The sequence below is a fragment of the Salvelinus fontinalis genome, chromosome 33 (assembly GCF_029448725.1).
Source record: "Salvelinus fontinalis isolate EN_2023a chromosome 33, ASM2944872v1, whole genome shotgun sequence".
Taxonomy (NCBI): Eukaryota; Metazoa; Chordata; class Actinopteri; order Salmoniformes; family Salmonidae; genus Salvelinus; species Salvelinus fontinalis.
In genome coordinates, this window is record NC_074697.1 from 2,798,949 (window position 1) to 2,825,175 (window position 26,227).

Genomic DNA, 26,227 nt, shown 5'->3' on the forward strand with positions numbered 1-26,227 from the left:
TCTTCAAGTGCAGTCGCAAAAACTATCAAGCACTATGATGAAACTGGCTCTCATGAGGACCGCCACAGGAAAGGAAGACCCAGAGTTACCTCTGCTGCAGAGCCCCAGAGTTAACAGCCTCAAATTGCAGCCCAAATAAATGCTTCACAGAGTTCAAGTAAAAGACACATCTCAACATCAACTGTTCAGAGGAAACTGCGTGAATCGAGCCTTCATGGTTGAATTGCTGCAAAGAAACTAAGAAAATGGACATTAGACCGGTGGAAATCTGTCCTTTGATCTGATGAGTCCAAATGAGAGATTTTTGGTTCCAACTGCCGTCTCTTTGTGAAATGCAGAGTAGGTGAACGGATGATCTCCACATGTGTGGTTCCCACCGTGAAGCATGGAGGAGGAGGTGTGATGGTGTGGGGGTGATTTGCTGGTGACACTGTCAGTGATTTGTTTATTTTTCAAGGCACACTTAACCAACATGGCTACCACAGCATTCTGCAGCGATACGCCGTCCCATCTGGTTTGTGCTTAGTGGGACTATCATTTGTTTTTCAGCAGGACAATGACCCAAAACATACTTCCAGGCTGCATTCAAAAGTGACCAAAACATCAGCCAGGAAGCATAGGAACTGAGAAGTGGTCTGTGGTCACCACCTGCAGAATCACTCCTTTTTTGGGGGTGTCTTACTAATTGCCTATAATTTCCACCTTTTGTCTATTCCATTTGCACAACAGCATGTGAAATGTATTGTCAATCAGTGTTACTTCCTAAGTGGACAGTTTGATTTCACAGAAGTGTGATTGACCTGGAGTTACATTGTGTTGTTTAAGTGTTCCCTTTATTTTTTTGAGCAGTGTATATAATACATAAATAATATTTATATATAATATTTATTTATTATATATTTTTTGTGTGTGTGTACGTGCGCTGACACAGGAGGCCAGACTGTGTACTGTAAACATACCGGATAAGCAGTAGCTCCTCCCCAGTTTGGTGGCCGTGGCAACAACCAGAAGTAGGCCTCCAGATGCGACCTACTTTTACAGTGTAGCTAGCTGACAACGCAGCAGAGACTCTTTTTTTCTTCTTTATTTGTCATTTCTCGGAATGCATGTAATTGTTGTGGTCGTCTTAACAGCGTAGCTAACTGACATCATCGAGGGAGAGAAGGAAGAGACTCACTTTCCTTGTCATTTCTCAAAATGTATTTATTTGCTAGGTTAATCTGTTCGTGACATACAGGGAAGTTGTCTTGACAGTGTAGCTGACATTACTAAGGAAATGAGGCAGGGACTCTTCTTTTATCTCAGGCATTTTTCACAATTAGTTTATTAGTTGAGTTTTCCATTCTCCAATCTGTTCATGAGATACCCAGTGCTGTGTATTCATGGGTGCCAGGCTTCCCCCGCCTAAAAATGTGCCCCCCCCCCCCCCCCCCAAAAAAAATATATTTTGTCTCTCTGTGTTTCATCATTTTCCTTCAATTCAGGCTGAATGTATCTTACCTGAGAAAGCATTCAGAGCGAGCGAAACAGCGCCCCTCTGTCTCTCTGACCATCTATCTGATGCTGTCTGGTCAAACAGAGTATGACATTGTTGCTGCCCGTAGCATTGAATGCAATGGAAGCCAGTGAGCATTTGGCCTCCCATAATAAAAAATAAAAAGTTTAACATAATAGCCAATCAGCGTTGAGCTAATCTGAGTGAGCTCAACTGTGAATGGTCTGGGCACATCAAAAAAAGTGTCAAGGGAAGCCAGTTTGGATTTGTCGTCACTCCTATCACATCGCATCAAGAGAAATATATAATTGACAGAACCAACTTGCATTGCTGCATCTCATTGTGTTGACTTCCCAGTGACTAACTAGCTAGCTAGCTAGCTAGCTAGCTAAAATTGACCCTTTTGTAATTTAGCCATGGATGGAGATAGGGATTTGGACTTGTGGTTTTACTTAATTATCCATACTGGCCAATGATTATAACGGCAACTCTGATCCAACCATTAATTCATACATTGTTGTGCATCTGACCTGAGAGGATGTTAGTTCAATATGTAGCTAGATGTAGAAGGCTAATGTTAACTAGCTAACGTTGACCATGAATGGAAGTAAGGGCTAGCGAGCAGGTATTTTAGACAGGGACAACAAAAACTAAAAGTGTGTACTGTATGACACAGTTGTAGACTGTTTAGTCAACGTGAATGAGAGGAGGATGGTATTACTGTTTCCCTACCAGTAGGGTGGGTCAAAATGTTTTTTTTCTACTTGCACAACACACAAACAAACAAACAAACAAACAAACAAACACACAAATCAGTAACATGGATAGCCACTTCATATTTAGCTTACATTGATTGGACCAAATAGTTTTTTGGTGTCTTTTATTTGTCACTGTATTCGACTAAGCATACGGGATTTGATCATGTTGAAATGGTGCTGGAATAGTGGAGGTTGAAATGTGTGGAAAACATTACCTTGCTTGACCATGCTGTAGGTCATGTAACATGTTTTGTTAAATGCTTTGTGGACTTCTCCGGACAGAGGTTGCTCTCCGGTTTTGTGATGAAACAAAGGTGTAGTTGAATTTATTCTGCTACTGTGTCTCTTATTGTCTCTGCCTTTAAATCACGTCGTCAAGACATATGAACTAACAGGTTATAGAACAAAAGAACACAGTTATCACTACACAGCTTGTAATATGGCATTTTTTGTTCCTGGATTGGCTTCCCCAGTGCTTTTACCCATGAACCTCTACTGGAGATACCAAGTACAAGCAGATCTCTCTCTCTCTCTCTCTCTCTCTCTCTCTCTCTCTCTCTCTCTCTGTCTCTGTCTCTGTCTCTGTCTCTGTCTCTGTCTCTGTCTCTGTCTCTGTCTCTGTCTCTGTCTCTGTCTCTGTCTCTCTCTCTGTCTCTCTCTCTGTCTCTCTCTCTGTCTCTGTGTATATGTGTCTCTGTCTCTGTCTCTCTCTCTCTGGTCAGAATGAGTCACGTTTGTTTCTCACAGCCTGTTTGTATCTGTTTATGCTGTGAACCTCTAAACATTCAACGTTCCTAGGCCTACACCCCCCCCCCCCTCTCTCTCTCTCTCTCCGGCCCACATAAGGTTTTTCACGTTCAGCCTCCCTTAGTACCTCAAGCAAGGTAAAAAGGAAGGCTCGTTTTGGATGGCCTTGAATGATGCTAGCTAGTCAATGGTTTTCTGTGGGGACACGCTACAATGCTAACCCCTTTGCTAACTGTGGTTTCTCTCTCTCTCTCTTTCAGAAACAGTAATATAGTCCTCCCTTCTTCCTCCAGAGATGAACAAAAGCAGTTGTCTATTAATCATGCAGTAGACCCTGTAAATGCTGTGCTCTAAATGGATCCCTATATAGTGGACTACATTTGAACAAGAGCACTATATATAAGGGGAGGGGATAGGTTGCCATTTGAGACATATCCTAGTTCTACAGTGGTAAAGCTTGCATTCCCAGAGTAAATGGATTTGTGAAGTGAATTGTCAGGCATTATTGAGGTGTAATGTAGTAGTGCAGGACTGGAATGCAGAGAGACCTGAGGGAAGTCAGAAGTTAATGGACTGTGTGTGTGAGTGAGAGTTCTCAAAAGTAGTGCACCACATAGGGAATAGTGTTCCAAGGCTAGGATTGGCTCTCCACTCTCCTGCTGAATTTGAATCAAGGCTAGGGTTGGCCCCCCATGCTGAATTTGAATCAAGGATAGGGTTGGCTCTCCTGCTGATTTTGAATCAAGGATAGGGTTGGCTCTCCGCTCTCCTGCTGAATTTGAATCAAGGATAGGGTTGGCTCTCCTGCTGAATTTGAATCAAGGATAGGGTTGGCTCTCCTGCTGAATTTGAATCAAGGATAGGGTTGGCTCTCCTGCTGAATTTGAATCAAGGATAGGGTTGGCTCTCCGCTCTCCTGCTGAATTTGAATCAAGGATAGGGTTGGCTCTCCTGCTGAATTTGAATCAAGGCTAGGGTTGGCTCTCCTGCTGATTTTTAATCAAGGATAGGGTTGGCTCTCCTGCTGATTTTTAATCAAGGATGGGGTTGGCTCTCCACTCTCCTGGTATCTGTATGAATCTCTCCCCGCTGCTGACAGGAAGGACATTGTGTTGCAGGCAGATTCGTCTTGCACGCACACACACACACACACACACACACACACACACACACACACACACACACACACACACACACACACACACACACACACACACACACACACACACACACACACACACACACACACACACACACACAAACAAAAGCTGTGGAGAGGCCCAGCTGTGCTGTAACCATGCAGAGTTAACGGTAGAGCCCTCTTTCCATCTCTCCCTACCCCACTCTAAAGGCATCCGCGTGCTTCCCAACCCAAACTGTTTGGTGATTGGTCAACAGTAGGGATTCTTCAATAAAGTCTTTGTTGTCATTTAACGAGAGAGGACTCATTGTAATGCACTTTTTTTTCTCCATTGAGAAACACTGCACCAAACATCTTAGTGAAACGAAGAGCTCAACACAAATGTCAACAGTAATAACATAGTTATCTGAGATAAATTCTGACTATTTTTGAGGAAGTGTATACAGGTGTACAGGTATGGCGTCACAAAATGGACAAACAGTACTATTGTTCATTGTTTGTTTTTTTCCCCTTGTTTTTTAAGGGCGTATGCGAGCACACTCATTCAGTTCCCTTAGTCGGGTTCGGCGCCCCCTGGCCGGGTTCGGGTTCGGCGCCCCCTGGCCGGGTTCGGCGCCCCCTGGCCGGGTTCAGCTAGGAGCCAGCCGAACCGGAGTATCCTGACACCTTAAGCCCACCTGTGTGTCTCAAATGGCACCCGATAAGGCCCATAGGGCTCTGGTCTAAAGTAGGGCACTATATAGGGAATAGGGTTCTATAGGGCCCTGGTCTAAAGGAGTGCACTATATAGGGAATAGGGTTCTATAGGGCCCTGGTCTAAAGGAGTGCACTATATAGGGAATAGGGTGCCATAGGGCTCTGGTCTAAAGTAGTGCACTATATAGGGAATAGGGTTCTATAGGGCCCTGGTCTAAAGGAGTGCACTATATAGGGAATAGGGTTCTATAGGGCCCTGGTCTAAAGTAGTGCACTATATAGGGAATAGGGTGCCATATGGGACACAGGTCCTGTGTGCCGGGTCAACTGAACACAGAACTCAGCTGTAATCTGTTCTCCGTGTAGACTCTGTCTGTTCTAAAGAGGAACAGGGTGGAGGCTGTCACAAACAAGCTGTGGTTTCTAGACATATGCCTGGCTGCAACAACAGGTCTTACATGTGACGTGTGCATACTCTGCGTCATTCTTGTACGAGTGTGTTTTTGTGTGTCTGTGTAATGTGTTCCTTATCCCCCAGAATTTTGCCCTGTCCTCCCACTAAACTCCTCACCTATCTCTATTTTTATAGATCAGCGTTTTTAATCAGTCTCTGGTGGCCAACATGGCTGACATGCTGATCCATTGATGATATACTGTACACTAACTCTTATTCAGGTTATATGCCCATTCTATGTTGAGTAAAATAATTATATGAAACCTTTTTTTTTAACAGGCAAACGGCTGCTACAAAAACTACTCAACAACTGCCCAGTAACCTATTCCCAACCAAACAGTCATTTTATTTCAGATCATTATAAAAGTAAAGCAAATTATTTAAAAAATGCCATATTTCTGTCAATTGATAGATTACGTCGCTGGAGGAACGACTCGCTAAATTTGATGGCAATTTTTGTTGTGCCTTTTACAGTTTAAAGCTCAATGCTTCAAGGCTTGTACATCTATAATACAGGTGACTGCTTATACCTGCTGCGTCGTCCACAGCTATGACAAATCAGTGACGCTCGTGGTGGAGTGGCCGCTCTCTTTTCCCCTTCAGTGTGTACATCTTAACACTTCATCCCTTCACGTCATCCATAAACGGTCAAACATCTTAACACTTCATCCCTTCACGTCGTCTATAAACGGTCAAACATTTTGGCACTTCATCCCTTCACGTCGTCTATAAACGGTCAAACATTTTGGCACGTCATCCATAAACGGTCAAACATCTTGGCACGTCATCCCTTCACGTCATCCATAAACGGTCAAACATCTTGACACGTCATCCATAAACGGTCAAACATCTTGGCACGTCATCCATAAACGGTCAAACATCTTGGCACTTCATCCCTTCACGTCATTCATAAACGGTCAAACATCTTGACACGTCATCCATAAACGGTCAAACATCTTGGCACGTCATCCATAAACGGTCAAACATCTTGGCACTTCATCCATAAACGGTCAAACATCTTGACACTTAATCTCTTAATGTCATCCAAAAATTGTCAACTTTCTTATTTTCCTGAGAACAAAGACTGGGACCCAGACGTGCAGTTCGCCCCCCCCCCCCCTGCTTATTAAATATTTCAGAAATGATGAATAATTTAACCCAGAGTAGATTGAGGTAATGGTTGATTCATTTTTAATATCGCTCCTCCAAATCTGTCAGTCATTGGGGAAAGGCCCAGTACCACTCAGCAAAGCTCTGTAATGCTTCCCTAATGTCCTAATGTCTTGTCTCCGTGCTCATATAAAGGGACTAGAATGAAATGGGATGCATGGAGACAGACGTACATGGGGACAGGGGCGTGATCTGATACAGTGAGAGAGAAACTCATATCTCTATGGAAGGGGCCATTCATTCAACCCATTAACTGTGAAGCCTGGAGCTGGAGAGAGACTGTAGCTTGGGGGGCCATCTTCAATCGTATCCCATGACCCAGTTAGAGCCAATTAGTTTGCAGTTAGCTGCCTGCAGTAACAAGGGCTGGTCACTGGTCCACTGCTAAAACCACACTATCGAGGGATAATGTTGGACCATTCCTTAATAATGCTAATATCATGCTATCAGGGGATAATGTTGAACCATTCCTTAACAATGCTAACATCATGCTATCAGGGGATAATGTTGAACCATTCCTTAACAATGCTAACATCATGCTATCGAGGGATAATGTTGGACCATTCCTTAATAATGCTAACATCATGCTATCAAGGGATAATGTTGGACCATTCCTTAATGCTAACATCATGCTATCGAGGGATAATGTTGGACCATTCCTTAATAATGCTAACATCATGCTATCAAGGGATAATGTTGGACCATTCCTTAATGCTAACATCATGCTATCAAGGGATAATGTTGAACCATTCCTTAATGCTAACATCATGCTATCGAGGGATACTGTTGAGCCATTCCTTAATGCTAACATCATGCTATCGCGGGATAATGTTGAACCATTCCTTAATGCTAACAGCATGCTATCGAGGGATAATGTTGACATCATGCTATCGCGGGATAATGTTGCACCATTCCTTAATGCTAAAATCATGCTATCGTGGGATAATGTTGAACCATTCCTTAATAATGCTAACATCATGCTATTGCGGGATAATGTTGAACCATTCCTTAATAATGCTAACATCATGCTATCGAGGGATAATGTTGAACCATTCCTTAATAATGCTAACATCATGCTATCGAGGGATAATGTTGAACCATTCCTTAACAATGCTAACATCATGCTATCAACGTTTCTGACAAAAGTGTTGTTCCACTAGCAGTGCCTTAGAGGATGCTGGTGTTTGTTCATCTGTTAGATCACTTTCAAAAATCAGCCTTTCTTCCTCTCTCGCTAGAGGTCATCAGGAAGTAGGTTTCCATCTCATTACTCTCACTAATCCAATTATAAGTGAGTACCAGTACCTCAAGCAAGGATGCCTTGAATGATGCTAGCTAGTCAATGGTCTTCTGGGGGTGACACGCTACAATGCTAACTGTGGTGTTTTCTCGCTCTCTCTCTCTCTCTCTCTGCAGGGTGGAGAGGTCTACAGACCAGGTGATAAAGCCAGTCAACGTGGAGGCCTTATCTAAGTGGGTGGGCAAGATCCCTGCGGACGTACTGAGGGACATGCCCGTCATCGCCCCCATGTTGTCCCGTCTGGGGTACGACCCCTACGCCAACCCTCCCAACTACGGCCGGCCAGACCCCAAGGTCCTTGACAACACCAGGAGGGTGAGTAGGGAAACGAATGGACAGGGACACACGTCACCCCAGAACACACAAACACAGACCCCAAACACAGTATCCTCTGACGCAGAAAGCAGATCTTAAGGACTGTCTTTCTCTTTTTTAATTAGATTACCTGTCCAATCAACTCCCTCTAGTTAAATTACCTGTCCAATCTCTGACTCGCATTTAAATTACCCGGTGAATTAATATCTTGTATTCAAACGAATGAATTCCCATTTCGAATGGCTCCTAGCTGACAACATCTGTCTGAATTCAGTGATCATATCCAAATGAACCCATCCTCCACGTCTACCAGACCGACCTGTATGTGAGCGTTCTTCTACTCTACGTAATACGTTCTTCATATCTACACTCGCTCACCTAGCCAGTCGTCATTGGTGCTGGAAAGGGGCGAGCACACGGCCATCTATTTCTGCAGCAGAATGTTTTATTAAATACTATTTAAGCGAGGAGCCTTCTCTCATATCTCTGATCCTATGAAACATATTCAATCTATCGCAGTTATTTTTTTTGTTTCTCTGGTTCAAGATTTAAACTGATATATTCCAGTACTGTAGACCCCGGACGACCTTTGACCTGTGTGTGTTGACAAGAGATCAGCTTTATTTGTTGTGTGATCTTAGCACGGCTTCGTGTAAACGTTCATCGGATTTAACATCTCTCCGTCGACATGTTCGCATGTGATCTCTAATCCTCACCTCCACCCTGTTTGGCTTCAGTTCCAGGTTCTATACTGTCTTTTAAAATAGATTGTACATCAGTGGAGGCTCCTCAGAGGTGGAAGGAGAGGAACATCCTCCTCAGTCATAAAAAACAAATTATTATTTTTAGATAAAACTATAGTAAATATATTCATTGATTAAAACACACTGTTTTGCAATGAAGGTCTACAGTAACCTCAACAGCACTACGTAGGGTAGCACCATGGTGTAGCCGGAGGACAGCTAGCTATTGACTTCAATACAAAACCTAGTAGCCTCAACTAGGTTCTCACCCCCTTCCATAGACTTACACAGTAATTATGACAACTTCCGGAGGATGTCCTCCAGCCTATCAGAGCTCTTGCAGCATGAAATGACATGTTGTCCACCCAATCAAAGGATCAGAGAATTAATCTAGTACTGAAATCATAAGCTACAGCTAGCTAGCACTAGTGCATAAAATGTGGTGAGTAGTTGACTCAAAGACAATAGTTGAACAGTTTTGAATAAATTCATTTCTTGAAAAATGAATGAGAGAGCTAACTACCTATATTTTGTTGAATTTGTTTTTCACTAAGCTAGCTAGTTTAGCCTACTCAAACAGAGAGGGATGATATGTTAGCTAGCTGGCTAAGTCTATCCAACACTGGAACTCTTCCAAGTCAAGGTGAGCTTTTGGTTTTATTAATTTATTGCCACCGGGGCCCGCCAGTGTAACTGCTAAACTATTTGCTGACTGTACACTGTACTGCATGATAGTAACAGTTTACTAACTCATTAGTTCTAATAGATATGTTGACTAGCTATGACGTTAGCTAATATGGTTTCAACGATGTAGGCTGTGCGTAGCGTTCATGATATGAAGGTTTGGCTTGGAAAGTTTTTTTAATTTAATTTTTTAAATTATTATTATTTATTTTTTTGTATGGTCACAGACAGCTGATGTGGTGTTCACTGAAGTCCACAAGCGAAGGGAAACGTTGAGAGGAGGAGAGCACGTAGATGTGAGAAGGAATTATATAACGAGCAAAGTGATCAGTATGTGGCTTCTATGAAAGTGAACTGTTTGAGTGTGATCAGGGGTGTATTCCGTCCGCCGATTCTGTTGAAAAATTATTATTATTTGTATTTTTTTCTTAAACAAGAATTAGCATAGCTGAATTTGTCCAGTAGAAACTAATTTGCAACTGTTGGATTAATGACCCCCTAGATCAGCTAGATGCAGGCAAGAGTGTGCAAGGAGGTATTGAATGTGTCACTCTCTGTCATCTTGATTAGTCAAATGTTTCTCTCAACCTGTGCACCTACATTGTAAACTTTAATTCATACAGTAACAACCTCATGATGGGTATAGGGAAAATTTGAGTATCATGTAATAGCCTAACTCAATCGATGTTACGTTCAGTCCTTAGGTGACGAGGGAGAGGGGTCTTTACCAGGGAAGGTGGGGAGGGAGAGGGGTCTTTACCAGAGAAGGTGACGAGGGAGAGGGGTCTTTACCAGAGAAGGTGGGGAGGGAGAGGAGTCTTTACCAAGGAAGGTGACGAGGGAGAGGAGTCTTTACCAGAGAAGGTGACGAGGGAGAGGGGTCTTTACCAGGGAAGGTGACGAGGGAAAGGGGTCTTTACCAGGGAAGGTGACAAGGGAGAGGGGTCTTTACCAGGGAAGGTGACGAGGGAGAGGGGTCTTTACCAGGGAAGGTGACAAGGGAGAGGGGTCTTTTCCAGGGAAGGTGGGGAGGGAGAGTGGTCTTTTCCAAGGAAGGTGACGAGGGAGAGGAGTCTTTACCAAGGAAGGTGACGAGGGAGAGGAGTCTTTACCAAGGAAGGTGACGAGGGAGAGGGGTCTTTACCAGGGATGTTGGGGAGGGACAGGAGTCTTTACCAAGGAAGGTGACGAGGGAGAGGAGTCTTTACCAGAGAAGGTGACGAGGGAGAGGGGTCTTTACCAGGGAAGGTGACGAGGGAAAGGGGTCTTTACCAGGGAAGGTGACGAGGGAGAGGGGTCTTTACCAGGGAAGGTGGAGAAACAGAGGAGTCTTTAACAGGGAAGGTGGAGAGGAGTCTTTACCAGGGAAGGTGGAGAGGAGTCTTTACCAGGGAATGTGGAGCCTTTACCAGGGAAGCAGAATGAGTCTTTACCAGGGAAGCAGAATGAGTCTTTACCGGGGAAGGTGGAGTCTTTACTGGGGAAGGTGGAGTCTTTACCAGGGAAGCAGAAGGAGTCTTTACCAGGGAAGCAGAAGGGAACCCAGTAGTCTGAGAGAAATGTAACATCACCACTTCCTCTCTCACATTTCATAACTGCTGAACTGACTGACTGCTATACTACCTTGCAAGTTGATAGGTCAATTTCCTGGTTCAAAAGTAGTGCACCAAATAGAGACAAGGGTGCCATTAATGTATCATCTGAGAAACCAACATACAGCAGCACTCTTTTTACTAACAGTCTGTATTGATCTCTTGTTATCCTAATTGTCTCTCAGAGGAGAACGGGCGTTGTGAAGTTACGATGCACGGTAACCATGTGAAGAGTATTACAGTAAGGCAATAGCCAGCTACTCTTTAACTCTCAATCTGTTTTCCATTTGTCTTGATCCATTATGGATTTATTCTCTAGTGGCTAAAGAACAAACTGGGTACACAGACACACACAGGCACGCATACCAAACACATGCTTACGCACACACCACACACACACGTGTGTGTGTTTAAGGCACGCTGCTAAACAACTCGCGTGTAAAGAAGTCACCTCTGTTGTTGTGTAAGTAGTGTGTGTTTTTATTGAGTCTTACAGCCTGGGGGGGGGGGGGGGGGGTTACAGCCTGGGGAGTGGGGGTGAGTCACAGTCTGGAGGGGGGAGGGGGGGGTCACAGCCTGGGGAGGGGGAGGGGGGTCACAGCCTGGGGAGTGGGAGGGGGGTGTCACAGCCTGGGGAGTGGGAGGGGGGTCACAGCCTGGGGAGTGGGAGGGGGGTGTCACAGCCTGGGGAGTGGGGTTGAGTCATAGTCTGGAGGGGGGAGGGGGGGGTCACAGCCTGGGGAGGGGGTGTGGCTCATAGTCTGGAGGGGGGAGGGGGGGGTCACAGCCTGGGGAGGGGGTGTGGCTCATAGTCTGGAGGGGGGAGGGGGGGGTCACAGCCTGGGGAGGGGGTGTGGCTCATAGTCTGGAGGGAGGAGGGGGGGGTCACAGCCTTTGGGAGGGGAGGGGGTGGTCACAGCCTGGAGGGGGGGGGGGGGTGTCACAGCCTGGGGAGGGGGTGTGGGTCATAGTCTGGAGGGGGGGGTGGGGTCACAGCCTTTGGGAGGGGAGGGGGGGTCACAGCCTGGAGGGGGGGGGGGGTGTCACAGCCTGGGGAGGGGGTGTGGGTCATAGTCTGGAGGGGGGGGGTGGGGTAACAGCCTTTGGGAGGGGGGGGTGGGGGGGGGTCACAGCCTGGAGGGGGGGGGGTCACAGCCTGGGGAGGGGGGTGGGGTCACAGTCTGGAGGGGTCAGAGAGGAAATGCAGCCAAGAGATGAGTCTTTACCAGGGAAGGCAGAGAGACATGGAGGAGTCTTTACCAGGGAAGCACCCTACCCGGGAGGAGGTTTAGAGGGAGATGGGTTGGGTTGGGTAGTTTGGGGGAGAGAAGGAAGGGAGGTATGGTGGTTGGAGGGAGATGGGTTGGGGAGGGGGGTAGTTTGGGGGAGGGAGGTTTGGAGGGAGAGGGGTGGGTGGGGTGGGGGGTAGTTTGGGGGAGGGAGGTTTGGAGGGAGATGCTTTGGGGGGGTAGTTTGGGGGAGGGATGTTTGGAGGGAGGCAGATATATAGCAGACCTCCTGGCTGTTAGAATGTTCTCATTCTCTGTATATTCAATTCATCTAGGGCCAATTCTTCTTTCTAAACATCTACAGCACACACACACACACACACACACACACACACACACACACACACACACACACACACACACACACACACACACACACACACACACACACACACACACACACACACACACACACACACACACAGAGCTCTACAGTATAAACCTTCACCTTTTGCATGAGGCACTCTGTCATTTTGACTACCGGGGCAGGTAAAGCTACCCTTCATTAACCTATAGGCTGCAGCATCCCAAACTCCAGCCTCCTTATTCTAGTGCACTAGTTTTGACCACAGCCCCTCCAGTCTCTTTGTTATTTATATTAAATGTTTTCTTGAACCTTTTTATGTAACTAGGCAAGTTAGTTAAGAACAAATACTTATTTACAACCACGGCCTCCTGTGGCAACGGGGGCTGGGATTAAAAATAAACATACAGGACAAAACACACATCACGACAACAGAGACACGGCATGGCAGCACAACATGATAACAACATGGTAGCAGAAACACAACATGGTAGCAGCAACACAACATGGTAGCAGAAACACAACATGGTAGCAGAAACACAACATGGTAGCAGCAGAGCAACATGGTAGCAGAAACACAACATGGTAGCAGCAGAGCAACATGGTAGCAGCAGAGCAACATGGTAGCAGCAACACAACATGGTAGCAGAAACACAACATGGTAGCAGCAGAGCAACATGGTAGCAGCAGCACAACATGGTAGCAGCAGCACAACATGGTAGCAGCAGCACAACATGGTAGCAGCAGAGCAACATGGTAGCAGCAGAGCAACATGGTAGCAGCAGAGCAACATGGTAGCAGCAGAGCAACATGGTAGCAGCAGAGCAACATGGTAGCAGCAGAGCAACATGGTAGCAGCAACACAACATGGTAGCAGCAGAGCAACATGGTAGCAGCAGCACAACATGGTAGCAGCAGCACAACATGGTAGCAGCAGCACAACATGGTAGCAGCAGCACAACATGGTAGCAGCAGAGCAACATGGTAGCAGCAGAGCAACATGGTAGCAGAAACACAACATGGTAGCAGCAGCACAACATGGTAGCAGCAGAACAACATGGTAGCAGCAGAGCAACATGGTAGCAGCAACACAACATGGTAGCAGCAGAGCAACATGGTAGCAGCAGCGCAACATGGTAGCAGCAGAGCAACATGGTAGCAGCAGAGCAACATGGTAGCAGCAGCACAACATGGTAGCAGCAGAGCAACATGGTAGCAGCAACACAACATGGTAGCAGAAACACAACATGGTAGCAGCAGAGCAACATGGTAGCAGCAGAGCAACATGGTAGCAGCAACACAACATGGTAGCAGCAGAGCAACATGGTAGCAGCAACACAACATGGTAGCAGCAGAGCAACATGGTAGCAGCAGCACAACATGACAACAACATGGTAGGAGAAACACAACATGGTAGCAGCAGCACAACATGGTAGCAGCAGAGCAACATGGTAGGAGAAACACAACATGGTAGCAGCAACACAACATGGTAGCAGCAGAGCAACATGGTAGCAGCAGAGCAACATGGTAGCAGCAACACAACATGGTAGCAGCAGAGCAACATGGTAGCAGCAACACAACATGGTAGCAGCAGAGCAACATGGTAGCAGCAGCGCAACATGGTAGCAGCAGAGCAACATGGTAGCAGCAGCACAACATGACAACAACATGGTAGGAGCAGAGCAACATGGTAGCAGAAACACAACATGGTAGCAGCAGAGCAACATGGTAGCAGCAGAGCAACATGGTAGCAGCAGAGCAACATGGTAGCAGCAACACAACATGGTAGCAGCAGAGCAACATGGTAGCAGCAGAGCAACATGGTAGGAGAAACACAACATGGTAGCAGAAACACAACATGGTAGCAGCAGAGCAACATGGTAGCAGCAGAGCAACATGGTAGCAGCAACACAACATGGTAGCAGCAGAGCAACATGGTAGCAGCAGAGCAACATGGTAGCAGCAGAGCAACATGGTAGCAGCAGAGCAACATGGTAGCAGCAGAGCAACATGGTAGCAGCAGCACAACATGGTAGCAGCAGCACAACATGGTAGAAGCAGCACAAACATGGTACGTTATTGGACACAGACCAACAGCACAAAGGGCAAGAAGGTAGAGAGAACAATACATCACGCAAATTAGCCACAACTGTCAGTCGCTAGCTGCAGCGGGCTGAAAAGAGGAGCGACCCCAGGGATGATCAACAACATTGTGCTACTTCTGGGGGAATTTCCAGTGGCGGTAGAACGCCTCAGTTATAGGGGAGGGATATTATGGAAAGGTTGACAGAGAGAAAGATGAAGAAAGAAAGGGAGAGAGGGATGGAGAAAGGGAGAGAGGGATGGAGAGAGGAGAAAGGGAGAGAGGGGTGGAGAGAGGAGAGAGGGAGAGCAAGATGGAGAGAGGGGAGGAGAGAGGAGACAGAGAGGGATGGAGACAGAGAGGAGAGAGAGAGGAGACAGAGAGAGAGGGATGGAGAGAGAGAGAGGAGACAGAGAGGGAGGTCTCAAGAGCTTTGGATGAAATTGGACACAGTCACAAGTAATTTAACGTTTCACAAATTGAAGAGGGGGGTAATAATGATTGGTTCCAGGACTAACCCTCTGTCTCTTTGTCTCCACAAAAGTGTGTGTGTGTGTGTGTGTGTGTGTGTGTGTGTGTGTGTGTGTGTGTGTTTGTGTGTGTGTGTGTGTGTGTGTGTGTACAGACTGCAAATGTATATGTCAGCCTGTGTTTGTGCATTCATGTCATCATCGGTGACGTGTAAAAGCCTGTGGGAGTGTGTTGACATGGTTTTTTTGGTGTGTGTGTGTGTGTACACATTCCCTAGGCCCTGCTCTGTCTCTGGTCTCACCAACATGGTTATAGTTACCATCTCTCCCACACAATAGTGTGTGTATGTGTTGGTAGAGCATGGTGCTTGCAACACCAGGGTTGAGGGTTCAATTCCCACCGGAGACCAGTACGAAAATGTATGCACTCACTACTGTAAGTCTCTCTGGATAAGAGCATCTGCTAAATGACCCCTCCCCTCCCTGTTCTCCTTCCTCCCCTCCCTGTTCTCCTTCCTCCCCTCCTCACTCTCCTCCCTCCTCTCCTTCCTCCCCTCCTCACTCTCCTCCCTGCTCTCCTTCCTCCCCTCCTCACTCTCCTCCCTCCTCTCCTTCCTCCCCTCCTCACTCTCCTCCCTCCTCCCTGCTCTCCTCTCTTTCCCCTCCTCACTCTCCTCCCTCCTCCCTCCCCTCCCTGCTCTCCTCTCTTTCCCCTCCTCACTCTCCTCCCTCCTCTCCTTCCTCCCCTCCTCACTCTCCTGCCTCCTCCCTGCTCTCCTCTCTTTCCCCTCCTCACTCTCCTCCCTCCTCACTCTCCTCAATGCTCTCCTCCCTCTTTCCTCTCCTCCCTCCCTCCCTGCTCTCCTCCCTCCCCTCCCCTCGCTGCTCTCTTCTGTCTTTCCCCTCCTCCCCACTCTCCTCTTTCCCCTCCTCACTCTCCTCCCTCCTCACTCTCCTCTTTCCCCTCCTCACTCTCCTCAATGCTCTCCTGTAGACAAGGGGTTACACAGGAGAGAGGAGTGCTATCTGTTAGCTCAGACCTGTAGACAAGGGGTTACGCAGGAGAGAGGGGTGCTATCTGTTAGCTCAGACCTGTAGACAAGGGGTTACACAGGAGAGAGGAGTGCTATCTGTTAGCTCAGACCTGTAGACAAGGGGTTACGCAGGAGAGAGGAGTGCTATCTGTTAGCTCAGACCTGTAGACAAGGGGTTACACAGGAGAGAGGGGGTGCTATCTGTTAGTGGGTGTTTTGGTGAAACATAACAGATAGTTGAAGAGAGTGAAACTGTGTGATGTGTTTCCTGAGTTACCTTGAGAACCATCCAGAGACGGCAACAAAAGCTCTCTCCCAGTTCTGTTCTTGTATCAGTGACGTGGGCGGTTCTCTGGAACGTGTTGCCACGGTAACGGGACATAACTGCACAGCCTGATGTCTTTTAAGAGAGATGTTGTCATCCCTCTCCTTGGCGACGCCTCGACGCCACCAGTGATGTGTCCTCTTCCAAGAGGCTTGAGACAGACGCTCTTCGCATTAAATACGCAGACAGACAGGCTATAGTCACAGACAGACAGTCTAAAGTCACAGACAGACAGGCTATAGTCACAGACAGACAGTCTACAGTCACAGACAGACAGACAGGCTATAGTCACAGACAGACAGGCTATAGTCACAGACAGACAGGCTATAGTCACAGACAGACAGGCTAAAGTCACAGACAGACAGGCTATAGTCACAGACAGACAGACAGGCTATAGTCACAGACAGACAGACAGGCTATAGTCACAGGCAGACAGACAGGCTATAGTCACAGGCAGACAGACAGGCTATAGTCACAGGCAGACAGACAGGCTATAGTCACAGGCAGACAGACAGGCTATAGTCACAGGCAGACAGACAGGCTATAGTCACAGGCAGACAGTCTAAAGTCACAGACAGACAGGCTATAGTCACAGACAGACAGGCTATAGTCACAGACAGACAGGCTATAGTCACAGACAGACAGGCTAAAGTCACAGACAGACAGGCTATAGTCACAGACAGACAGACAGGCTATAGTCACAGACAGACAGACAGGCTATAGTCACAGACAGACAGACAGGCTATAGTCACAGGCAGACAGACAGGCTATAGTCACAGGCAGACAGACAGGCTATAGTCACAGGCAGACAGACAGGCTATAGTCACAGGCAGGCAGACAGGCTATAGTCACAGGCAGACAGACAGGCTATAGTCACAGGCAGACAGACAGGCTATAGTCACAGGCAGACAGACAGGCTATAGTCACAGGCAGACAGACAGGCTATAGTCACAGACAGACAGACAGGCTATAGTCACAGACAGACAGACAGGCTATAGTCACAGACAGACAGACATGCTATTGTCACAGACAGACAGACAGACAGGCTAAAGTCACAGACAGACAGCCAGGCTATAGTCACAGACAGACAGACATGCTATTGTCACAGACAGACAGACAGGCTAAAGTCACAGACAGACAGGCTAAAGTCACAGACAGACAGGCTATAGTCACAGACAGACAGAATGGCTATAGTCACAGACAGACAGACATGCTATTGTCACAGACAGACAGACAGACAGACAGACAGGCTATGGTCACAGACAGACAGAGATGCTCTTAGCATCAAATACGCAGCAATATAGGCTATGGCCACAGACAGGCCGACTCTGGCTACAGAACATAGACATACATATTTATACATGATGTGTTTTTATATACATCCTTGGTACCGTAGAGATCCTATTATATTACTAGAGGGGTTATGTCATAAAACCTATGTCTTGAAACATTCCAGAATGGGGTGAAAATGGTAGCCATATTGTAACGTCAGGTGAATGATGGGTGCAGAGTCAGGCGCAGAGAGAGCAAAAGTATTACGGGGACAAAACGCTTTAAAGTCCACAGCATAAAACAGGAACAGGTACAAAAGGGTGGCGCCAAAACACAGGCGCAAAACAACCCACAGACCACTGTTTAAATAAAGCTGGAATAGCGAAAATCCCACCATCAAATAATCCACCCACGACGTAAAACATGAACACACAAAATAAGCCCGCACAAACACTAGCGGGCGAAACTAACCTAAATAGTACCCCTCCCAAAACCCCAACAAGAAACAGGTGAAAACAATTAGACAGACATAAAACGAAAAGGAAAAAGGGATCGGTAGCAGCTAGTAGACCGGCGACGACGACCGCCGAGTGCCACCCGAACGGGAAGGGGAGTCACCTTCGGTAATATTCGTGACACATATTGGTCAGGGAGAAATCCAATTGGAACGTCTCCTTGGAATGAATGGCCGAGGCATAATCCTGATTTTACTTTATGCATTCAAATAGAAGTATGATGTATTATATTAGAAGTACTATATTAGAAGTATGATGTTCTATATTAGAAGTACTATATTAGAAGTATGATGTTCTATATTAGAAGTACTATATTAGAAGTATGATGTTCTATATTAGAAGTACTATATTAGAAGTATGATGTTCTATATTAGAAGTACTATATTAGAAGTATGATGTTCTATATTAGAAGTACTATATTAGAAGTATGATGTTCTATATTAGAAGTATGATGTACTATATTAGAAGTATGATGTTCTATATTAGAAGTGTGATGTACTATATTAGAAGTATGATGTTCTATATTAGAAGTGTGATGTACTATATTAGAAGTATGATGTTCTATATTAGAAGTGTGATGTACTATATTAGAAGTATGATGTACTATATTAGAAGTATGATGTACTATATTAGAAGTATGAAGTACTATATTAGAAGTGTGATGTTCTATATTAGAGGTATGATGTACTATATTAGAAGTATGATGTACTATATTAGAAGTGTGATGTACTATATTAGAAGTGTGATGTACTATATTAGAAGTGTGATGTACTATATTAGAGGTATGATGTACTATATTAGAAGTATGATGTACTATATTAGAAGTGTGATGTACTATATTAGAATTACTGTCAACCTACAATATTGCCATATCATTATAAATACAGTTTATGCAGGTTTTATACACAGGACTAGGTGACTGTTGAATCCATACCAGTAGGTTTACATTTAGAGTTACAGGACTAGGTGACTGTTGAATCCATACCAGTAGGTTTACATTTAGAGTTACAGGACTAGGTGACTGTTGAATCCATACCAGTAGGTTTACATTTAGAGTTACAGGACTAGGTGACTGTTGAATCCATACCAGTAGGTTTACATTTAGAGTTACAGGACTAGGTGACTGTTGAATCCATACCAGTAGGTTTACATTTAGAGTTACAGGACTAGGTGACTGTTGAATCCATACCAGTAGGTTTACATTTAGAGGTACAGGACTAGGTGATTGTTGAATCCATACCAGTAGGTTTACATTTAGAGTTACAGGACTAGGTGACTGTTGAATCCATACCAGTAGGTTTACATTTAGAGTTACAGGACTAGGTGACTGTTGAATCCATACCAGTAAGTTTACATTTAGAGTTACAGGACTAGGTGACTGTTGAATCCATACCAGTAGGTTTACATTTAGAGGTACAGGACTAGGTGACTGTTGAATCCATACCAGTAGGTTTACATTTAGAGTTACAGGACTAGGTGACTGTTGAATCCATACCAGTAGGTTTACATTTAGAGTTACAGGACTAGGTGACTGTTGAATCCATACCAGTAGGTTTACATTTAGAGTTACAGGACTAGGTGACTGTTGAATCCATACCAGTAGGTTTACATTTAGAGTTACAGGACTAGGTGACTGTTGAATCCATACCAGTAGGTTTACATTTAGAGTTACAGGACTAGGTGACTGTTGAATCCATACCAGTAGGTTTACATTTAGAGTTACAGGACTAGGTGACTGTTGAATCCATACCAGTAGGTTTACATTTAGAGGTACAGGACTAGGTGATTGTTGAATCCATACCAGTAGGTTTACATTTAGAGTTACAGGACTAGGTGACTGTTGAATCCATACCAGTAGGTTTACATTTAGAGTTACAGTCTCTCCCCCTCGGTTAATGTTGCATCTGCCACATGTGGAAATGCTCTCTTTCTTCCTGGGTCTTGAATACTTGCCCAGAGCCTAGGGCAGCCCCATTCCAAATATTTACCCTCTGTTTCATATCAATGTCATCTCTATGAGGATGACTGCTCACATATGTAGTTTATAACTTACACTTTAAACACAGTACAACTTATAAGGATTAATGATGCCTTCATAAACCTGTTATAACCCTTTAGAAGGCCTACATAGGGTACTACAGTGTTGTGGTTTTATTTGGACATTTATTTAACCGGTGTATCTAGTAGCCTGATCTCAGATCTGTGTTGCTGTAATTTATTTAACCGGTGTATCTAGTAGCCTGGTCTCAGATCTGTGTTGCTGTAATTTATTTAACCGGTGTATCTAGTAGCCTGGTCTCAGATCTGTGTTGCTGTAATTTATTTAACCGATGTATCTAGTAGCCTGGTCTCAGATCTGTGTTGCTGTAATTTATTTAACCGGTGTATCTAGTAGCCTGGTCTCAGATCTGTGTTGCTGTAATTTATTTAACCGGTGTATCTAGTAGCCTGGTCTCAGATCTGTGTTGCTGTAATTTATTTAACCGGTGTATCTAGTAGCCTGATCTCAGATCTGTGTTGCTGTAATTTATTTAACCGGTGTATCTAGTAGCCTGATCTCAGATCTGTGTTGCTGTAATTTATTTAACCGGTGTATCTAGTAGCCTGGTCTCAGATCTGTGTTTCTGTAATTTATTTAACCTGTCTAGGATCAGCGTGGCGCTAGCGGCACCCCCCCCCCCCCACTGAAAAACCAGTGCCGCGAAATTCAAAAAAAATATTTTTTTAAAATATTTAACTTTCACACATTAAAGTCCAATACAGCTAATGAAAGACACAGATCTTATGAATCCAGTCAACATTTCCGATTTTTAAAATGTTTTACAGGGAAGACACAATATGTAAAGATGTACATCTATTACCTAAAAACACATTAGCATAATCCACCATCTTTTATTTGTCCACCAACACCAGTAGCCATCACCAATTCGGCTAAACTAAGATATTTATAGCCCCTAACCAACAAAAAAACTCATTAGATGACAGTCTGATAACATATTTATGGTATGGGATAGGTTTTGTTAGAAAAAAGTGCATATTTCAGGTATATGGCATAGTTTACAATTGCACCCACCATCACAAATGGACTAGAATAATTACAATGAGCAACGTGTTTACCTAACTACTAATCATCAAACATTTCGTAAAAATACACAGCATACACGAATCGAAAGACACAGATCCTGTGAATACAGACAATATTTCAGATTTTCTAAGTGTCTTACAGCGAAAACACAATAAATCGTTATATTAGCTTAGCACATAGCAATTAGCAGCCCAGCATTGATTCTAGCCAAAGTGAGCGATAAAAGTCAACATCGCCAAAAGATATTAATTTTTTCACTAACCTTCTCAGAATTCTTCCGATGACACTCCTGTAACATCACATTACAACATGCATATACAGTTTGATCGAAAATGTTTATATTTAGCCACCAAAATCATGGTTAGACAATGTGAAATGTAGACAAGCTGGTAAAGAAAACGTCCTTGCGCCACTTAGACAGTGATCTACTCTTATACATAAATACTCATAAACGTGACTAAAAAATATAGGGTGGACAGGGATTGATAGACAATTTAATTCTTAATACAATTGCGTTATTACATTTTTTAATTTATCCTTACTTTTCAATACAGTTTGCGCCAAGCGAAGCTACGTCAAAAAACATGGCGTCCTAAGCCACTAAAATGTTTCGACAGAAACACGATTTATCATAATAAAAATGTCCTACCTTGAGCTGTTCTTCCATCAGTATCTTGGGCAAAGGATCCTTTCTTGGGAGAAATCGTCTTTTGGTGGAAAGCTGTCCTCTTGCCATGTGGAAATGTCAACTACGTTCGGGATGAACTGAAAAGCGTGCCCAACTTTTCACATCGTTGCAAAAATAAATGTCCCAAAATCGCACTAAACGGATATAAATTGCTATAAAACGCTTTAAATTAACTACTTTGTGATGTTTGTAACTCCTATAACGAGTGAAAAGATGACCGGAGAAATATAACAGGCTAAACTAACGCTTGGAACAGGAGAGGGTCGGTGTCTTCCACGCGCGTTACGCAGCAAGAAAAGACTTGCTAGCTAAAGGTTTTTTTCATTTGTAGGGCCTGTGAACGAGCAATCGAGCCCGTTGGAATCGTCATCACGTAAAGGCATCCAGGGGAAGACGTAAGAAGTGTCCGTATAGTCATAGCAACGACAGAGCCCTTTTAAATGACTTCAGAAAAGTGGCCAACGTTTCTCAAATCTGACTCCATGTCAGGGAAATTGCTGTAGAATGGGCTCTGTTCCACTTAGAGACAAAATTTCAACTCCTATAGAAACTATAGACTGTTTTCTATCCAATAATAATAATAATATGCATATTGTACGATCAAGGATTTTGTGGGAAGCCGTTTAAAAAATTAGCCACATTAGCATAAATAGTCTAAACAGCGCCCCCATCCCCAACAGGATAACCGGTGTATCTAGTAGCCTGATCTCAGATCTGTGTTTCTGTAATTTATTTAATCGGTGTATCTAGTAGCCTGATCTCAGATCTGTGTTGCTGTAGTTTATTTAACCGGTGTATCTAGTAGCCTGGTCTCAGATCTGTGTTGCTGTAATTTATTTAAACGGTGTATCTAGTAGCCTGATCTCAGATCTGTGTTGCTGTAATTTATTTAACCGGTGTATCTAGTAGCCTGGTCTCAGATCTGTGTTGCTGTAATTTATTTAATCGGTGTATCTAGTAGCCTGGTCTCAGATCTGTGTTGCTGTAATTTATTTAACCGGTGTATCTAGTAGCCTGGTCTCAGATCTGTGTTGCTGTAATTTATTTAACCGGTGTATCTAGTAGCCTGATCTCAGATCTGTGTTGCTGTAATTTATTTAATCGGTGTATCTAGTAGCCTGGTCTCAGATCTGTGTTGCTGTAATTTATTTAACCGGTGTATCTAGTAGCCTGATCTCAGATCTGCGTTGCTGTAATTTATTTAATCGGTGTATCTAGTAGCCTGGTCTCAGATCTGTGTTGCTGTAATTTATTTAACCGGTGTATCTAGTAGCCTGGTCTCAGATCTGTGTTGCTGTAATTTATTTAACCGGTGTATCTAGTAGCCTGGTCTCAGATCTGTGTTGCTGTAATTTATTTAACCGGTGAATCTAGTAGCCTGGTCTCAGATCTGTGTTGCTGTAATATATTTAACCGGTGTATCTAGTAGCCTGGTCTCAGATCTGTGTTGCTGTAATTTATTTAACCGGTGTATCTAGTAGCCTGGTCTCAGATCTGTGTTGCTGTAATTTATTTCACCGGTGTATCTAGTAGCCTGGTCTCAGATCTGTGTTGCTGTAATTTATTTAACCGGTGTATCTAGTAGCCTGGTCTCAGATCTGTGTTGCTGTAATTTATTTCACCGGTGTATCTAGTAGCCTGGTCTCAGATCTGTGTTGCTGTAATTTATTTAACCGGTGTATCTAGTAGCCTGGTCTCAGATCTGTGTTGCTGTAATTTATTTAACCGGTGTATCTAGTAGCCTGGTCTCAGATCTGTGTTGCTGTAATTTATTTAACCGGTGTATCTAGTAGCCTGGTCTCAAAACCCCATCCGTGACCAGGACCGACGAGTTGTGTGTTCTGAGATGTCGTTCTGCACACCACTGTTGTACTGTGACTGTTTGTGAGCTGCCTTTTAGTTTGCACGATTCTTTCCATTGTCCTTCGACCGTTTTCATCAACGAGCTGTTTTCACTCACAGGACTGCCGCTGACTGGATGATGTTTGTTTGTCTCACCGTTCTCTGTAAACCCCAGACGCCGTTCTCTGTAAACCCCAGACGCCGTTCTCTGTAAACCCCAGACGCCGTTCTCTGTAAACCCCAGACGCCGTTCTCTGTAAACCCCAGACGCCGTTCTCTGTAAACCCCAGACGCTGTCGTGCGTGAAAAGCCCAGGATGCCGGACGTTTCTGAGATACTGGAACCGGCGAGCCTGGCACTGACGATTTATACCACACTCAAAAGTCGCTTAGGTCACTAGTTTTTTTTGCCCATTCTAACGTTCAATCAAACAGTAACTGAATGTCTTGATGCCTGTCTGCCTGCTATATATAGCAAGCCAAGTGATTCACTGTGTGTAGGAGCGAACCATTTTTGTGACGGGGTGGTACACTCAGTGTATTTGGTATATCTATTAGATCAACGTTTAGTATTACTAACAATAATAATAATTTAGTAAAATAATTAACTTCCTAGATTTCAACACAATAACAATACAGTTCCACATCTGTTTGTTTTGAAACTTTAAATAAATAAATTATAATATTCATAAAATGTTTTTCGGAATCTGTGAAAATGTTCTAACAATATAGAGTTGGATAATTAATAGACACTGCAGTAAATAAACCCAAATTAAAAACATCTGTCCTGTCCTGGACCGGAGTCTACGCAGACCGGTGTGCCATAGCCAATCAGAGCTACAGTTGGCCCTATATGCAAATAAGTCATTTGCCACACAAGCCTGTCATCATTCACTTTGAACTGGACTGTGTTTTAACAGGCAGTAGGGCCTGCTATCATTCACTTTGAACTGGACTGTGTGTTTACAGGCAGTAGGGCCTGTCATCATTCACTATGAACTGGACTGTTTGTTTACAGGCAGTAGGGCCTGTCATCATTCACTATGAACTGGACTGTTTGTTTACAGGCAGTAGGGCCTGTCATCATTCACTATGAACCGGACTGTGTGTTTACAGGCAGTAGGGCCTGTCATCATTCACTTTGAACTGGACTGTGTGTTTACAGGCAGTAGGGCCTGTCATCATTCACTTTGAACTGGACTGTGTGTTTACAGGAAGTAGGGCCTGACATCATTCACTTTGAACTGGACTGTGTGTTTACAGGAAGTAGCAACAGCGCGACTTTAGATCATTAGATCACATTCACCAAAAACCACAAAATGCATCTGAATGGATTTCTGCAAATATGTAAACACCACAGGAGTCCTCTTACATTTGGGAACTTTACAGTCCTAATGATCAAACAACCAGCAAATGGTAGGCTCTGTCTCCCTCAGTTGTACACATAATCAACAAGTAATGTTAGTCAGAGTGAGATACGCTCAAATCTAACGAGGGAATGTTTAGATAAATCCTCTCAAACTTTTTTCAGCTAGTTGGCCGTCAAAATTGCACTGATAAACGATGGGGATTAGTAGTCTGCTCGTCCTCCTGCAGCTTGCCTGCCAATGCATGCTGGTCCCAACACACGTTTAGACAACTGAATGGGAACCTGCCTGTCTGCCCACCCATTTGATCGATGCCAAATACGTATGATGGACAACTAAGAGATGCTAACTGTGGATATCAGTCATTCAAGTTCAACATAGCTAGTTAGCAAGCGATTCACATTTCTTGCTAGCTAACCAAATGACACCTGCAGCATCTCTAGCTGTAGCCAACGAAAAACGATATGAGGGGGAAAAAGTTGTTCACTTACCAACTTCTCCTATGACATGACATCCGCCCAGCAGCTAATTAGCTAGCTAGCTAATGTTAGGCTCCATGTTTTTAGCTGAATAAATAGCTAGTTCCATAAATAGATACGCTAGCCCAGGGGTGTCAAACTAAATCAGAGGACAGGCTATATTGGGGAGGGGGAAAAAATATTTGCAGGCCTGACATAGCCTATTTGTTATAAAAAATAACTTGCAACTGCTAACCAAACCGGTCATTATTTAATTTGAAAAAATTATGCTGTCTATAGCATTTTAACATGTTAAAAAATATAAATGTTTCCAGACTTTGCCTCTATGCTTGTAGATGAGCATTATATGCTACGACCCCAAAAAGTATTTAAAAACTCCA

General features: G+C 44.3%; 1 protein-coding gene across 5 annotated transcripts in view; it reads left to right on the plus strand.

Annotated features, from left to right (window-relative positions):
- LOC129831642 (protein-tyrosine sulfotransferase 1-like) overlaps positions 1 to 26,227 on the plus strand; it is a 76,118-nt gene that overhangs the window by 33,083 nt on the left and 16,808 nt on the right. For all 5 annotated transcript variants that reach the window (XM_055894992.1, XM_055894993.1, XM_055894995.1 and 2 more), the window contains exon 3: positions 7,878 to 8,076. In XM_055894992.1, the coding sequence (XP_055750967.1) occupies positions 7,878 to 8,076 (199 nt within the window). The remainder of the gene's footprint in view (positions 1 to 7,877; positions 8,077 to 26,227) is intronic.